Source organism: Sceloporus occidentalis, unplaced genomic scaffold (genome assembly GCF_023333645.1).
Source record: "Sceloporus occidentalis isolate IW3139 unplaced genomic scaffold, rSceOcc1.0.p SCAF_339, whole genome shotgun sequence".
Classification (NCBI taxonomy): domain Eukaryota; kingdom Metazoa; phylum Chordata; class Lepidosauria; order Squamata; family Phrynosomatidae; genus Sceloporus; species Sceloporus occidentalis.
The window spans coordinates 110,210-128,058 of NW_028317319.1; the positions used below are offsets into that span (position 1 = coordinate 110,210).

The following is a 17,849-nucleotide window of genomic DNA, read 5'->3' on the forward strand; positions in this document are numbered from 1 at the left end:
AACAATCTTTACAGATCAACCTTGATTTAATCAACTCACTTGTATCCAAGCAGTCCTCTTATACTACTCGAATAGATTGTAAGCGCGCAAGAGTTGGGCACAACCTTTGGTACCACTATGTGTTAATGTGTGTTATTTTAAATTATCTCACAAAATGCATTGTGTGACATTACACCCTAAATAGAAAGGGTACAATCCAACTTTATATGACATATTGTAATATCTGGAAATACTAATGAGTAGATCTCAACACTTTAGATTTTAACAATCTAACTATATATCATCAAAAACATTGGTCAATGGAAAGTAAAGATATTCTGAATAAGAAAAGCACCAATTGTCAATTGTGATACAAGAAGAAGAAGTTCTAGACTTTGTGATCCTGAGAATCTGCATGGGATCTGAGTTTGATGAAAAAACTCTAAATCTCTGGGTGTAACAATGGGAGATCCCCATCAGACTATTCAGAATTTACATAAACAAAACACACATACAGTATTGACCTAATCTTATGTATGCTAGGTTGAGCCTCACATAAATGTCTTCTATTTTGCTCTTACATTTGATAAAAATACCAAAAATATTTCTTGTTCTGATTACATGCATGTACAACAGAGCTACAAATCTTAAATAAGTTCCACTTTTTAAATATGTTTTATTTTTTTATTAGAAAATATCAGGTAGAAAAGAATTATTTTTTTCAAGACTCTCTGTGATTTTCATGCACACAATTTTGCATAAACGCAGGCACCGCACAGGGTTTGTGTGGAAGTGATACTTTTTTGCCGTCCATAACAAGATACAATGCAAACTGACCATGGGGGAAACAAGGTTTTACAAGAACCATGATGATCATCATGAAACAAAACACAACTTTAAAAAATGTTGTCATTTTCCATTCACCAATTTAAAGTAACTCCTTTCATAATGTGTGTAAAGTATGAAAAGCTTTAAAATAAAAATCCTCTCTTTTAGAATTGTGTTTAAAATAATAGAATGTACTTAATTACATAAAAAGCTTAATAATATCAATTTAACCTAGTTCTGTTTGTGCGGAAGGTTATTTAGCGCAATGGTATATATATGAGGAAAACAGACAAAGACGAGGAGCGGTGAGAAAGTTGACAGTAGCTTGTAAAGGGGATAGAGATGATATAAATTACTAAAACATTCAGAAACCACAACAGCAGAAAGTAAAAATTTGAATTTAAAACAATTGTACTGTGTTAGCATTAAAAGTTTGTTTAAAATATTCTATTTTCCATACATTAAAAGGAATAAGTAATTAAACATTTCATAATGATCCTAACTGAATACATTAATAGGACTGCAAGCAATATTTTATTTTAACAGGCAAAATAAAACTAAAATGTATTTCGGTTTCTTACAATGTGGATTAATACTGTAATTTAAAAATAACCAGAATTGTATACAACTGAAACAAAAATGAGAAGAAAAAATGTTTGATTTTAACTGGCACTTTAAATATAAAATTGGATAGAAAAATGGAATTTCATAAAAAACAGGGCACAAAAAGATTATGGTAAGCTCAACGTATAGCTCCTATTTTAAAGAACACAAACTATAAAGCAAAAGGGCAATGGAATAATGTACAAATTAGCATGAACTCAACAGAAAAAATGTTGCTATAGAAAAACAGTCCCATATGGTAGAACAATACAGTTTAGAAAAGCAAGAAAACAACAAATATATTAATACAAGCCTTTAAACTGACAGAACAGAGGACAATATAAATATTAACAGAAGGGGCAAAGATACGTCTCTTGATCCTAAAAAAGAGAGGAGGGGCAAAATGTATCCTTCTCACAGCTGTGGCTTTAAAACTGTAATACACCTTTTTTTCTGCCACCTGTGCCAGTTCCGCTGTTCTACTCCATGACAGATTGACTAGCTGTCCTGACTGGTCCTGTTTTTCAGCAGGGAGCAGTAGCTGACTTGACTCAGTGGTTTGGCCCCTCCCACTTCTCAAAGGCGCTTTCAAACAGCATTGTTTATATAGCATGGTTACTGTAGCTGACGTACATTGGTTTACTGGCCAGAGCTAGGAAAGAAAAGTAAACATATGAGTGCTGTCATTAATGGAAATAAGTATATTGTGCTTCATAGCAAAGCATCTTAAAGAGTCAAGAACCAAAGACATAACCAAGCATGGCAGTATTCATTCCATTTCTATAAGAACCCAAAAGCAAGCAATTGGCTCTGTCTATAATATAAACATTAGACTTGCGCATTCCAAAAATAAAACAAAAGAAAAAGAAGCAAAGAGCTCTGAATTTTCATTGCTTTCTCACTCTCACTTACTTATTTACATTCTCTCTCACTCACTCTTACACTCTCTCATGCTGTCTCACACTCTTACTTGCTCTCTCACACGCTCTTTCAATGTCTCTCTACCTTCTACCTTGACCGCTTTCCACAGATTCGCTTCTCCTCTCGGTTTCGCAGAGAAAGAGAAACGTTTCTGCAACTCTCTTGTCTCCATCATTCTGGGTTCTTGGAGTACTTCCGCAAAAGGCCAGATCTACAGCTCACCCCACGCGGGCAGCCTCTCCCTCGTTCCTCCAATCTGGGGAGAGGGTGTGCACGGAGGCTCCTCCGCCCTTTCGCGGAAGCGCTCCAGGAGGCCTGGTTAATGGAGCTGATATCAAGGAGTAGGAGACGATTAAAGAAGACAGAGGAAAGATAAACAAGAAGGGGCAAGAGAAGAAGAGCTGCGGAAAAATAGACAGGGAACCGAAAGTTCATAAGAACCATTAGGCCTATCTAGTCTGCCCAGTTTTCCTGCTGTAATATATGCAGAGATAGGGAGTATCCTTATGTATTGTTAGTAAGCATAAAGCAGTCTTAGTTGCCTACAAATACAGTGATGGTCGACGTGATTTACTGTGTAATGAGTGGATATCTCTACATAACCCAGATGCTATGCACAGATAATGCATAGTGTACATGCTGAACATCTGCACACTGGTAATGGACAAACACTATACGTTGATTCTTAGTGTTTTGGAAATGTTCAGAGTAATTTCAATGTATGCAATGCAGGGCCCTTAGGTTACTGATGAATTTATAAAGATGTAACTCAGTGACATTGAACCACTGAGTGAGATGATGAATCCTGACTGCATCATTAGCTGGACAAAATAAATTAAGTTATTGATAAATAATTGTTTATTTAGGAGGTACGTGGCCTAGAGGCAACAAGGCTCTATGGCTGCAACATGTCTGATGGGAGGCAACCCTCTGTTTATGGACTGGTTAAATCATTTTTTTCTTTGTGGACTTTTAGCTTGGTTCTGTTTGAAATATTAATGGAATAACAGAATTGGGTAATATAGTCAAATATATTTATTATCATCATGTTTATTTATATACTGCCAACAGGATCTGTAGCACTGTACAAGGAGGTTATACAGAAAAATGTAAATGTTTGGACAAACTGTCACAGGTGTGTAGGGCCCTACTTGCTAGAGCTATATCTGTTATATAGGCTGTTGTGCTCCCATATTTGGTTTATTACAATGCTGCAAACCTGACTCTGGGTTGACAAAATTATTATTACCTTGTGTCTCCATGCTGTCACATAGCTCTGTCTTGGCCTCCCCATTAGGTCTATAGCCTCCCTTTTGGGTAAACTTGTTGCTCATTGTGGCTGCAGTTACAACAGCCTTGAGGCTGCGCTTGCGCTTGGGGACATTCTGTTCGGGATGGAAAAGGATAACATAGACCTTGGGCATATAGAGCATCCCCAGGGATACTGAGGCACTCAAACTGACTGAAATGGTCAGTGTTGTAGTCTGGATGTGCATCTGAAAACAAGAGATTGAGTCACATTGTAAAATCCTTTAAAAAAAGCATGACTGGAGCATAAAATTCACATGAATGCATTATTTTATCATCAGCTCTGATGACAATTTAGAGGGACCAATATACATACACATAATTTTAATGATTACATGGACTCCTGAAATACAGCATTCCAGAAAAAGGCATGCTTTTCATTTTAATACTAGAAATATCAACAATTATACAGCATTAGAATTTTAAGGGGAAAAAGAGCAGGCAAAGTTAATGGTTAATGGTTAATAATATACACATGCAATGTTTTGGTCTATAGAATAAACCACTTCCACAATGACTGAAACACACTTTGGTGAGCCTGTACACAGTGAGGTATCCTGGCCCTAGGCTTACTAGACCTAGGGCAGCAGGTCCAGGGGGCATCACTTCAGCTGCAAAATGGTCCTATACAAGGGAGATGTTTGATCTCCCCCCACAGGCCTGTTTATGCAATGGAGGCACAGCCTCCATGGACTTCATTAAAAGGCCCTGCATGCCTTTAAGACACAGTGCGCCGGGATATGATGTCATACCCTGGCGCTCCATTTTTTAAAGTAGAGTGATGCCTTTTATTCTATTTGGGATGCCGACCACAAAGGGATCTGGCTGGGGATGCTGCCCTAGGTTGAGCTTAGGGCAACCCCAAAGGTAAATACTTCATTGTGTGTACAGACCTACTTGTAGTCATCATACTCATTACTGACTTATAATACGGAGGTCATGCATTAACTACACTGTGATACAACACTCTGCTACACAGTAGACAAATCCACGCACAAACTTATACTACATAACCCTTTTTTTACCTTTTCAGCTGACTGAGCAGTGCCAAAGAAAATCGGGATGAAGGCCAGCCACACAATGCAGGTGGTATACATGGTAAAACCAATCGGCTTTGCTTCATTAAAAGTCTCAGGAACACCTCGTGTTTTGATAGCATAGACAGTGCAGGTCACCATGAGAAGCATGCTGTAACCCAATAGGCAGATAAGGGACAGGTCCGAGATGTCGCACTTTAGCACCCCTCGTGCTTGCTGTGGGTCTGGTGTGCGTTGGTTCTCATAATCCACCACTGGCTGGGATGGGTTGACCAAAAACCATATAAGGACTCCCAGGAGTTGAACTGAAGAGAGGCTGGCAGTAATAACTAGCTGAGAGGATGGGCTAATATATCGAGGGGCACTGACAGACCTTTTACCTTGCTCAAAAATGCGGTAGATACGATTTGTCTTAGTGAGGAGGGCAGCATAACTGATACTCATTCCCAGACCCAAAAAAACTCTTCTCAAAGAGCATGTGCCATAGCCTGGCTCAGCCACCATGATAAAGGTATTAACGTAACACAGGAAGATGCCAGTTAGCAGGACGTAGCTCAGCTCACGGCCTGAGGCTTTTACAATCGGTGTGTCGTTGTATCGTATGAAGGTTCCAACCACTACAAGAGTTGCTATGATGCCCAGCACAGCCAACAGAAGGGGCACTACAGCCCAGGGTGAGCTCCACTCCAACTTGATTACAGGAATGGGGATACAGGAGGTGTGGTTCACGTTGGGTCGCATGTGACTTGGGCATCTCTTGCAGGTGTAAGTGTCATATTGGTACTGGTAACCATCACATCTCTCGCAGTGCCAACAGCAGTGTATACCTTTAACTACCTTCTTACGCTCACCTGGACGGCAGGGCTGGCTGCAAACAGATGTGGGAATCTGTGGGAAATGGGAGGAGGAAGGGGTACCTGGCCAGTGCATTTGATCAATCTTTTAAAGAGCAAAAGAAGAAGACAAAAGGAACAGACCATGAGTTAATTCATTAGGAAGCAAAAACACATATAAACTAGTATAATGAAATAGGAATGGGAAAGAAGATTTAGGTGAATAAAGTCATTTAAAAACAGTCTGTATATTTTAGCCCTTAATTACCTTCTATGTTCTGTGTCTCTAAACTTCTGATTCCATATAAAAGATAATAGCTATTGACATCACATAGGCTTTTAAAAGTTCAGAGGTCCCTTAATCAGATGTATATTTGATCTGAAGAAGGGGTCCATTAAACTTGTTTTATGTATTGTGTTAAAAAAGTATTTCTATCTAGACTTGTGCAAATGGACCAAAAATGATTCAGACAATTTTTTTAGTCCATTCCTTTCTGGATTATGCATTTTGTTTCCTGTCCTTTTGGGTGAGAGAAAGTGAGTGAAGTGTGAGAACAATGAAATTTTAGAGTGCTCTACTTCTTTTGTTTCATTGGGGGTTCCTCCTCATTTTCAGACATTCGTAAGGTTTAAGGAAATTGGCAAATTTTTTTACAATTCATATGAATCCAAATGCACAAGTCTATTTCTAACTAATAAAAGCACTGCCTTCCACCTTTTTTTTTTTCTTTTTTTTTTTTCAATTCTCCGTTTATTGCACGTATGATAAAATAAACACATCACAGAACATCGGACACAAAGGCACAACATCCGACCAACATGCAAATATAATACAGGTAGAAGACATCAAACGAGGTAAATGCAGGTCAGATATGAAGCGTGCGGATCGACTACACCAAATGTAGCGGGGGATGCAACAATATCGTGGAAACCATGACCTGCCTTCCACCTTTCATTGCTCAATTACCCTTTTAAATGAAGCAAAAATGGAAGAATGTTATTCTCACTCACCTTAAGATGCAGATGATCCGCCCACTGTCCAATAACCTTGTACTCAGTACTGCCATTGTGAATTTGGTACTGGTAGATTTCATAGCGCCCAGGAGCATCACCATTTTCATTAAATGTCACAGGGGTCCCTGCAATGCCTGAAAAATATTAAATAAATAGGTCATCACTGACAGGCATGATTACCAGTACGCTTATCATTGTTTATAATTTACAGTATGTTTTATTTATTTATTATATCATAAAACATCCCTAATATCATGATTGATAGTCACTACATCTATGCATACAGGGTCACTTTAATTAATAAATAGTTTTAGGAAGCAGTTACAGGCATTTAAGCTTTTCACCACTAATGGTATTTAAATGTCCCCTAAAAACTGGGAAAAAATGTCCTATTTGTCTTTAGGTGATCCATACAAATTGCATATTTGTCTGTTTATTTTTATTTAACAAAGGGATATAAAGTTATTTAAGCTATTTCACAATAATACCGTAATTTCACAAAAGGCATAGCAAGAGCTTTTGATGTAAATTTCTCATTATCTTCCACAATATATTGCAAAGAAATCATATTTTGAGCCCATGTACTTGTTACAGGACTGGGACTTCATCTGGGACTGTCAAGCAGAAATGTAAAAAAAAAATTTGATGCATTCCAGATGCAGCAAAACAGAAATAAACATAGGATTTTTGTAATAGACAAAAAAGATGTTGTTTATAGGCATAAGTTAAGAGTTATGATCTGATAAAACCTACAATGTGACATTTCCTCTTTGTCCTGATACACAGTTTGCTTCACTGATGCTGTTCAGTTAAACAAACTGCAGCATCACTAGTTTTATCTTACATATGCGAACTGGGAGGTTCATATATTTTGAATGCATTATGTGATTGCTTCATAGTTCAGAACCGGACCCTGCCAGCACCCAAACTTGTCTCTTAAACAAGCTAATGTCAAATATCACTGTAGAGAGCTTCTCTGCAGACCACGATGAGTCTGAAGGGCTCTAAATGCACAAAACAGGGGGCGTGGCCAACTGTTGGAGAAGATGGCTGCTTGAGACCTGAGCTCCGTCGGTCCCCCGGTATTATTAGCACTGAATCGCTATCATTTGCACTTATGGTGCGTAACAGGCGACAGTCCTCCACCCCGTCGGGGACTGGGGAGGGTGCCATGTCCTCGGCGGCATCCCTTCGGGAGTATTTTCGCACCCCAGCGGTGTTGGCCTCGCAGGCCCCTGACGACCACGAGGCGCCTTCACCCATGGGTTCCCACGATTCCGAGGATAGGCAGGAGGATATAGCTACGGGAGTGCCTGATGTACCTACCTGTTCCGCGGATGTTCGCCAGCTTTTTTCATCGGCTCCATGGCGCGAGGACTTTAGCAAGTTGCTGTCGGAACTGAAACAGACCGTGACCGACGCCGTGGCGGGCATTAGGGCCGACCTGGATGGGCTGGACCGTCGCCTTGCGCTCCGGGAGGCTGATTCTGCTCACCAGGCTCAGAGAACATCTGCCCTGGAGTCCTCTTCTGCCCACCATGCCTTTTATCTGGCCGAATATCGGAGGAGGTTGGAGGACCTCGACAACAGGGGCCGACTCCACAATGTGCGCATTCGGGGTCTTCCGGAGGAGACTACCCATACACCTGAGGATGTTAGGGGTCTTGTGGCCCGCCTGTTTAACAGCCTCTTGGGGAGGCCTCCCGAGGCTGTGGTCTCTTTGGATCGGGCTCACAGAGCTTTGAGACCTAGGGGTCCCCCGACAGCGCCACCGAGGGACATCATTTGTTGTGTTACCGACTTCCAGCTAAAGGAGCAGATTGTGCGGCGTGCGCGGGAGGTGGGCTCCTGGACTTTCAATGGCTCTGCGGTCACCCTATTCCAGGATGTCTCCGATATCACGCTCCAGAATCGGAGAGTGCTACGACCTCTTACGGCTGAGCTCCGGAGTCGTGGCATTCCGTACCATTGGGGTTACCCCTTCAGCCTTAATGTGCGCTCTGGAGGATCTACTTATTCGCTCCGCTTCCATCGCGAGTTGTCGGCATTCCTCCGGGACTTCCACCTACCTGCACTTCGCATCCCGGATTGGAATATGCCTGCTGTCCCGGCGGAGCGTGGTTCTGGCAGCGGAGAAGTGCTTTCTTCACGTCGAGGGGTGAGGATGCTTGACCGTGCTCCCCGCACCGGGCGTCTGAGTACTAGGGCTCCAGAGGCGACGGATCCTGAGGAGTGAGCACCCTGTGATGTGTTCCTGCTGTTCTGTCAGGTGGCGGCCGCCTCCGCGGCTCCGTTGGCAAACCTCCTGGTTGCCTACTCCTGGAACATTTCTCCCCTTACCATTGCCTTTGGACCTGGGCTCCTGCCTTGCCCCCCCCCTTTTTTTTTTTTTTTTTTTGGACCCTGCTTCGTGATTTTGATTGGGCGTCCTGCTCCCTCCTACCTCCCTTGTGGACGCTATCCTGCGTCGAGATTTCTGCACCCCCGTTGGCCGGGTCGCCGTGCGGAACTGTTTATGTTTGTTTTGGGGGGGGTTTTGGTTGTTTTCTTTTTCTCTACGGCTCGGTGGGGGGGGGGGGGTTGTTCAGGTTTACTATGCCTACATTATATTTACTACTGTTGGGCTTTTCCACTTGTGGATACCCCGGGCCTTGTGAAGTTGTGTGGAGTGTCTATGGGCTGGTTATGGGCAATTATCGTTGGGGTGCGGGGGGGGAGGGTTTCGGCACTTTTGGGTGGGGGGCGGCTTGGGTTTTCTGTTCTTGTTTATTTTCCTTTGCGCTAACTTCTTAGTATTGCCCTTTGCCCACTGATGTGCTGCCTTTATGGGACTGTAGCATTCTGCGATCGCTCACTTTTCGGTCATTACGGGTTATGCATATACTTGTGTACTGGGGGAAACATAAACAATATTTTCTTTTACATCGACCTTCTCCTGTCGGCTGTTCTCCTTCGTTTGTGTCTATGTGGCGATTAAAGTTCCGCAACCATGCCGTGATTTCATCTCATTTCGTGCATTTGGGGACATGCCCCCTTGATCGCTAATTGTGCCTTCTTTTAGTTTTGGGGGTGGGGGGTAGGGCTGCTCTGGGGGGGGGATTTGCGTTGATACTGCGATGCGTTACCTTGTATACCGGGGACCGATGGTGGGTCTCGTGTTCTCTTTGGTTACTTTTGTAGTTTTTGTTTTGTTTTTTGCCCGATTCTTTTTTCAGTTGTCACTCTGCCTCTTACCGTAGGCGTCGTGCGGTGCTGGTGGAACGCTGTGGTCCTGCTGTTTCTGGGCCTTCCAGGGTACCCTCTTCCAGCTGATGCCCTAGGTATTCATTTGGAGGGTGGGGATTGTTTCCCCCCCCCTGTATATTTGTTTGTTTGTTCAGTTGTACCTCCTACCTTTCATTGTCTTCGTCTTCCTCTCCTGGTGTTTGTCCCCCCCCCTCCCCTCCCTGTTTGTTTATCTGTCTGTCTGTGTGGTTGTAGGTTGCTTTGTGCCTACCACTTTCTTTGTTTTTGTCTTCCTCTCCTGGTGTGTTTCCCCCTCCCCCCCTTTTTTTGTTGCTGTGGTTCTCTCTCCTTTTCCTCTTCCTTTTCCCTTCTTCCTTTACCTGGGAGATCCTGACTCGCGCTTTGGGGGACGATTTACCTCCCATTGATTTCATCCTGCGCTATGACTTCTCGACCTGCCGATCTTGTTGTGCTCTCGATCAATGCCAAGGGGCTTAATGTCCCTGAGAAACGTTCAATTCTGCTTAGGGATTTAAAGCGTCAACGTGCTTCTATAGCGTTTATTCAGGAGACTCATTTTCGAGAGGGGGCTCATCCTCACCTGAGGTCACGCGATTACCCTGTTGCCTATTTCAGTAACAATCCGCACTCTAAGTCGAAAGGGGTTGCTATTTTGTTTTCTAACCATGTCCCGCTTACTGATGTCACTCATTTAGCAGACCCGGAGGGTAGATTCCTCTTTGTGAAGGGTAAGCTTGCCGATGCCTGGTACACGTTTGCAAATGTCTATGTCCCTAATACTGGGCAGCACCTGTGGCTTTCTAAAACATTTCGAGCCTTGCGCCGATTTCAGGAGGGGCTGTTAATTTTCGGTGGGGATCTCAATGTAGCTCTGTCTCCTCGTTTGGATACGTCCGCGGGGGTATCTCAGACCCCCTCTCATGTCTTAAAACGTATCCACTCTTTGCTCACGTCTGAGCAATTGGTGGATTGTTGGAGGGCCCTTCATCCTTCTGACAAAGATTTTAGTTTTTATTCTAATCCGCACAACAGGTACTCTCGCATTGACTGTCTGTTTATTACTCACTATAATCTCCCTCTCCTGCTTGCTGCTCGATATGGAGCCATTACGTGGTCTGACCATGCTCCCCTGTCCTTGACACTTAAATCCCCCCTGTCCCGGCCAACCCAGAGCTATTGGAGGTTGAACGAGTCTCTGCTTAATGATGCCCTTGCCTCGGAGGATACTGCCGAGACCTTACGCAACAATTTTTTGTCCAATGTGACTCCAGATCTGCCTCTTCCTACTATTTGGGAAGCACATAAATGTGTTGTCCGTGGTCAGCTTATTAGATTGGGGGCTGCTAAGAAGAGAGCCCATGCTCAAAAGCTTAGCGCATTATATCTGCAGATAGAGAGGTTGGAGGGGATTCATAAGGACACGATGGTGGCTGCTGACTTTACGCGTTTACTTGCGCTACGTACGGAACTCGCTGCTATCCTCAATGACCAGGCTCAGAGATCTTTCGTTCGTTTTAAGGCCCTATTTTATGAACACGGGAACAAGCCAGGGAAATATTTAGCCCGCGCTTTACGCAAGAGGAGACAACTTTCCTATATACCTAGAATTCGTTCTGCTGGAGGTATCTTGCGATACCTTCCGTCGGAAATCGCGCACGAATTTGTGGCCTTCTTTTCTAACCTCTACAATCGCTCCCCTACACACGACTCCTCTGGGGATACGGAGACTCGTAGATTGGCTATTGCTCAATATTTATCCCGATACTTACCCCGTCGTCTGCCCACTTCAGACTCTGCGCAGTTGGAGGTTCCGATTTCTCTGGACGAATTGTCTAGGGCGATTAAGCTTTCTAAATCTGGTAAGTGTCCGGGTCCAGACGGTCTCTCTCTGGCCTATTATAAAAAGTTTTTTGATATTTTGGGTCCCCAATTGGTCTCTGTGTTTAATTCTATTTTGAAGGGGGAACGCTTCCATCCCCATACTTTGGCGGCTACGATAGCTGTCATACCGAAGGAGGGTACAACCTTGTTGTAAAATAATAAACTTTGATTTACAAAAAAAAATAAATAAATGCACAAAACAGCAAATGAAAAGAAAAATAGCTGGACCATGGAGGAGGGGAGTATTCTTCTATAGTAGGGGTGTCATAAACATTGTCCATTTAAGCTAAGAGAACAGTACTATACAAAAAGTAGTTACTGTAAGTAGAAACAATACAAATAACACTTCACTGAATAATACAATGTGAAAATAATGAATATCATTTTATTAACCCCTTAAGGACAATGGGCGGTCCCATTGAAAACAATGAATTTTGAGCCCGTACATGTACGGGCTGTGTCATTAAGGGGTTAATCACCATACACTGTAGCCAAATTACAAATGATACAGCCCATCATATTCATTGCATTTGTATCTTAACAACAGATCGACAAGGGCCATGTATCTGCCTCTTCGTGTGTATCTGTAGTCTCTTCAAAATGATTTCACTTTGGGCTTCATAGCGCATAGAGGGAAGGGCTCGCAGCCTAAGGCCTGGGGGCAAGTCTAGTCAAGTGGCCCGTTGCGCCACCGAATCAGCCCACTATCCATACCTATCTTTTTCTTGATTTTCTAACACATTTTGATTTAATGTGATGGGATTGAGAGTAATCAGTACACTTAAAAAAAAAAGTCATCATACACGGGACGTCTGAAGCCACAATTTAGTGCCACTAATCCTTTTTAATGAAATATGCCAATTGAAACAGAGTAAATAACAGAAAACCTTACTTTTCCTCCCACTGGTTTCTGGGTCTAGAAAGTTTTGTCCTCTGAAGTGACTACAAATTCAGTAGGGCATTTTATCTCTGGATAACTAAAAATGTATTTATTCCTACTGAAAGTAAAGTGCCAGGAAACAGATAGCCAAATACACACCAGGACAGGCTCTGCAACAACGGCACACCAGACACACACACCAGGACAGGCTCTGCCACACTGACACCCAAACACACACAGCAGGACAGGCTCTGCCACACCGACACCCAAACACACACACCAGGACAGGCTCTGCCACACCAACACCCAAACACACACACACACCAGACTAGGCTCTGACACACGGGCACACCAGACACACACACACCAGGACAGGCTCTCCCACACCGACACCCAAACACATACAACAGGACAGGCTCTGCCACACCGACACCCAAACACACACACACCAGACCCGGCTCTGACACACTGACACACACACCAGGACAGGCTCTGCTACACTGACACCCAAAAACACATACCAGGACAGGCTCTGCAACACCGACACACCAGGACAGACGTTTGCCACACCAACACCCACATCAGTATGGGTTAATCTACAAAAAGCATAAAAAATGCTTTCCACACTGGTTTGTTTTTTGTGTGTCCCCTTGTGTATTGATGCCCCAGCCAGGTCCCCCTTTGGTTTTAATGTATCCCCCCCTACACCCGTGTGTACTGCCCCATGTGCATTGGTGTGATCACCACCTTTTTCTAGACTCACTTGCTTCTATAGGCATTCGAGATACAGCTCTCTCCTGGATCTCCTCATATCTGTCTAACCGTTCCTTCTCTGTCAACTTCTTTGGCAAGACTTCATCGCCCCTTCTACTTTCGGTTGGTGTCCCCCAAAGTTCAGTCCTTGGCCCTCTGATGTTCTCTCGTTATACTTCATCTCTTGGCAAACTAATCAACTCATTTGGCCTCCAGTATCATCTATATGCAGATGATACCCAAATCTACCTGTTTTCTCCTGATCTCTCGTGTCCCGTATTACCAATTGCTTGTCTGTTATTTCTTCATGGATGTCACAACGCTACCTGAAACTTAATCTTTTTAAAACTGAACTCATTATCTTCCCTCCCTCCATCTCCACTCCACTACCTGAATTCTCTATCACCATTAACAACACGGCTATCTCTCCTACTAACCAGGCCCGATGCCTTGGGGTCATCCTTGACTCTAACCTTTCCTTCATGCCTCACATTCAGTCCCTCGCCAGCCATATCCGCCCATTCCTCACCCAAGAATCCACCAAAACTCTGGTTCATTCACTTATCATTTCCCGTCTTGGCTACTGCAACACTCTTCTGGTTGGAATTCCATTGTCTCGACTCTCTCCTCTACAGTCTGTCCTAAATGTCACTGCTAGGCTTATCTTCCTTGCACGTTGCTCCTCTTCTGCTTCCCCACTCTGTGAAACCCTCCACTGGCTCACAATTACCTTTAGAATTAAATTTAAAATAATCCATAATCCATAATACTGTTCCTCCATACATTTCTGACCTCATTAGCAAATACTCTCCTACTCAATCCCTACGTTCTTCCCATGGGCTAAGGCGCTCCTCCTCACTTATCACCTCTTCCTTTTCCCGTCTACCAAGATTTCACTCGAGCTATCCCATATCTTTGGAATCTACTCCCAAGGAACATTCAGCATTCACCCTCCCTCCCGACATTCAAGAAACATCTCAAAACCCACTTCTTCAGAGAAGCATACCATCTTAGCTGCTAGAACTTCCTTGTCATTGATACAACCACCACACTACCTCTCACCCTTTCTCTGTGCCTTATGTTTGTCACCCCATTCCCTCAAGATTGTAAGTTTACCAGCAGGACTCTCTCCACCTAATGTATCGGTTTGTCTTAGTCTGTCAATTCTTGTCTTGTCATATCCCTTGAATTTATGTATTGTATTAAGCGCTGCGTAAACTGTTGGCGCAATATAAATAAAAGATAATAATAATAATAAGAGCCTGTCCTGGTGTGTGTGTTGGGGCGTCGGTGTGGCAAAGCCTGTCCTGGTGTGTGTGTTTGGATGTTGGTGTGGCAGAGCCTGTCCTGGTGTATGTATTTGGTCATCTGTTTCCTGGCACTTTGCTTATTGTAGGAATCAATTGAACTTTGATATTTTTACTTATCCAGAGATAAGACGCCCTCCTGAATTTGTAGTCACTTCAGAGGACAAAACTTTGTAGACCCAGAAATCAGCGAGAGGAAAAGTAAAGGTTTTGTGTTATTTACTTTATTTCAATCTGCATATCTTATTAAAGGCCATATTTTATCTCAGTGAAAAATGAGTGTAGCCCACGTATGATGAGGTTGCCCACTACAGAAAGAACTTGGACACCCCTGATGTATATGATGGTTGCATCAATTCTGTGAACTTTGTGTGCATTACTTTTCTCTAGCTGGATGGATTTGATTAGTGAACATAACACAGTGCTGCCTGCCAAGAGTGACTTTCACATACTTTACTGGGCCACTTTGCTGCACTTGCCAGGCTTCCTCTGCCTACTGACATCCCATGCATTAGGGTCTGATGCACTTCTCTGCAATCCCTATATGGATTGCAGAGAAGCAAACTTATGTTAACAGAGTTAAAACAAAACTACTGAAAATAAGCTTTGCTTGGTATTGTATTGTGATGTCTTGCACAGCCTACATTTCTGATCTTACCAGTAAAGTTGACGCTGCGAATGTATTTTAGAAGTTCAGTTCCATCAACAGGATTCATGCCTTTACAGAGACCAACAATGCCTGGGCACACGGATTTGTGCATGGCATGAAGCGCATGTGCCATTGCGTATACTGCATCTATCACAAACTGTACTTTCCCCTCCTGCTCATATGCAGATCCAACACCAATCCTCTCCTGGTCTGTATAGGAAAGGTAAAGAGAAAGGGAATTACAAAACATATTCACTATAAAAAATAAAATCATCCAGAAATTCAAATGGAAAGATTTAAATGCCAGACACAACTTAACAAAAGTAATTTAGCTGTTTCATGCCTCTTGAGAAAAATTGGAAAGTATGAGGTGGACATGACAGCTTTAAAATATGGTAAAAGAAAAATGTTATTGTCTCTGCTTTTTTGTAACTTTAATCAAAATACGTCTTTTCCATAATTAAATCATTTTTTTTTTAAATATCTGTTGTCACAGAAGGCTCTGTGCTTTGAGCTCTCCTGGAAGGGCCTAGGGGCCAGCCTTCTCTCTACAGACTATGGGCCCTGGCCTTAGAAGGGGTCTGTTTTTGGAGAGGTGGTACTCACTAGTGCACTTCTTTCCATGGCCCCCTCTCCTTAGTGAAATTCGACTCAACCTGCAATGGAAATTGTCCTCCCAGAATTCAGCAAACCAAACATTCCTCCTGTTATTGTCTAGAGTCCGGGTGGAAAAATAACGATCAAAGCCTAACAAAGAAAGTAATATATGAATTAAAAGGCAAAGAAAGAAAAAGTAGCAGAAAAAGAAAAGTGCTGGAGGATAGAAAAATAGCATGGCAGTAGGTTTTATACCTTTAACTGATGCCCTCTTCGGTAAGATAGTGACAGCTCCCTCTGCAACCTCTTCCTGCTGTAGTACAGGGGAGATCTTGGAACCCCAACTGTCAGAGCCAACCCACATAAAGTGTCCAGTCAGATTAGCTCGTCTTGCTGCTGCAAGTACGCCCCTGGGGAGGTGGAAAACAAGATTAATTAAGTGAAATGATAGAAGGTTAATATGTAAGCAAAGATAGAGGAAGTTGGAGAAATTCATTGTTTATCTGGAGCAGACCAAAAAACTTTTTTTTCTCTCTCTTTCTTATCTCTCTTTTTCTTCCCCACTCTACCTCATTCTTATGTATTTTCCTTGTTTTTGCTCCCTGTAACCCTTTTTATTTCTCTCCTTTCCCGTTCCCTCTCTCTTTGTTTTTCTTTCTCTATTTTTTCTTTCCCTTTATTTTTTTTTTAATTTCTTCCCCTTCTTTCTTCTCTCTCTCTCTATTCCTTCTTTTTTAGCACTTGTTTTTTTTATTTCTCCATTGAATTCTCTCCTTTCTGTCGTCTTTCTCCTCTGCCTTTTACATCATTTTCAACTCTCCCTATTACTTTTTTCCTTATGTCTCTCCATCTCCCTATTTTCTTTTTATTTCTCTCACATCTCCTAGTGGGAATGCTGTCTAGACATCCACTTCTGGGTTTTTTATGATCCTGGGGATCTCAGTTTGCACGATTGCTGTACAGTGGAACCTCCAGATTGCTGTACAGGGGAACAATACTTGTGATGCCTCCTGTGACATCGCAGGTGTTCCCCTGTACAGCAATCGTAGGAATCCCATGGAGAGGCTTTGATAGGTGTTTGTGGCCCCATGACAGCTTTGTCATTGGGGCTGCAGCATACACAAACTGTTTCCTAATTGTATGATCAGTCAGTGAAAGATTATGGCAGGAGACCCAATCAGAATCTTTACAGATCCCTCAAGTCCCTGCAGCATGAAGAGGATTACATCACTTCATTTCAGTCCCCTTTAAATAATCATGCTCACAAATTTTAGCCCCATCGTTCAGAGAGGAGACCAGGTAAAAAAGGCCCTATGACCTTTACCTGATATCATCTTCACTGGCAAATATGATGACTGCTCTGGCATTGGATGTCTCCAGTAGACGACGGATTATCTTGTCAAATTCCACCGTTTTGGGCTCCCGTGGGATCTTAACTGACTGTGCTACACACACACTACCTGCAGATGCAATACAAATCATTAAAATACTCTGTATTTACCTCAGCTTGATAAAATCTACCATGCACATTGATGGACAAAACCTGGTAATTGACCAATAGGGTAAACTAACAGTCCAATTGCCAAGGCACTATAATGCAAACTGTTACATATGCTAAAATGCTGTATGATCTAATGCTGTCAAACTGTCAGAAAATACATGTATCCTCACCATCCTCTCTGGATTTCTGGATAAATGCCTCCACTCCACTTTCACCATAGCTGCCCTCAGATGCCAATGTGGACACATAACTCCACTTCAAGGCCTTCACAATATCTACCATGGCTTGAGCCTGATATGTATCAGATGGGACCACACGAGAGAAGAAATCATACCGACTGTTGTCACTTAGGTCTGGGGCTGTTGAAGCATAACTCACCTGGGGTATCTGCAGAAAGAGAGATTGTACTTGTTGTAAAATAGCACAAGTAAAAGGGTACATAAAAAATTAAGGACTAGAAGAGGAAAGACTGGCCCAAACCATGCAATAACATTACCAAAGACAACCTGAAC

The 17,849-nt window shown here is 42.8% G+C and overlaps 1 protein-coding gene across 1 annotated transcript in view; it reads right to left on the minus strand.

Annotated features, from left to right (window-relative positions):
* Positions 1 to 2,012: 2,012 nt before the first annotated feature.
* LOC149274283 (metabotropic glutamate receptor 4-like) overlaps positions 2,013 to 17,849 on the minus strand; it is a 50,549-nt gene continuing 34,712 nt past the window's right edge. The window contains exons 2-10 of the mRNA XM_089505682.1: positions 17,508 to 17,724; positions 17,161 to 17,296; positions 16,092 to 16,246; positions 15,846 to 15,986; positions 15,249 to 15,449; positions 6,521 to 6,657; positions 4,665 to 5,615; positions 3,581 to 3,827; positions 2,013 to 2,062 (exon numbers count right to left, since the gene is read on the minus strand). Of these exons, the coding sequence (XP_089361808.1) occupies positions 2,013 to 2,062; positions 3,581 to 3,827; positions 4,665 to 5,615; positions 6,521 to 6,657; positions 15,249 to 15,449; positions 15,846 to 15,986; positions 16,092 to 16,246; positions 17,161 to 17,296; positions 17,508 to 17,724 (2,235 nt within the window). The remainder of the gene's footprint in view (positions 2,063 to 3,580; positions 3,828 to 4,664; positions 5,616 to 6,520; positions 6,658 to 15,248; positions 15,450 to 15,845; positions 15,987 to 16,091; positions 16,247 to 17,160; positions 17,297 to 17,507; positions 17,725 to 17,849) is intronic.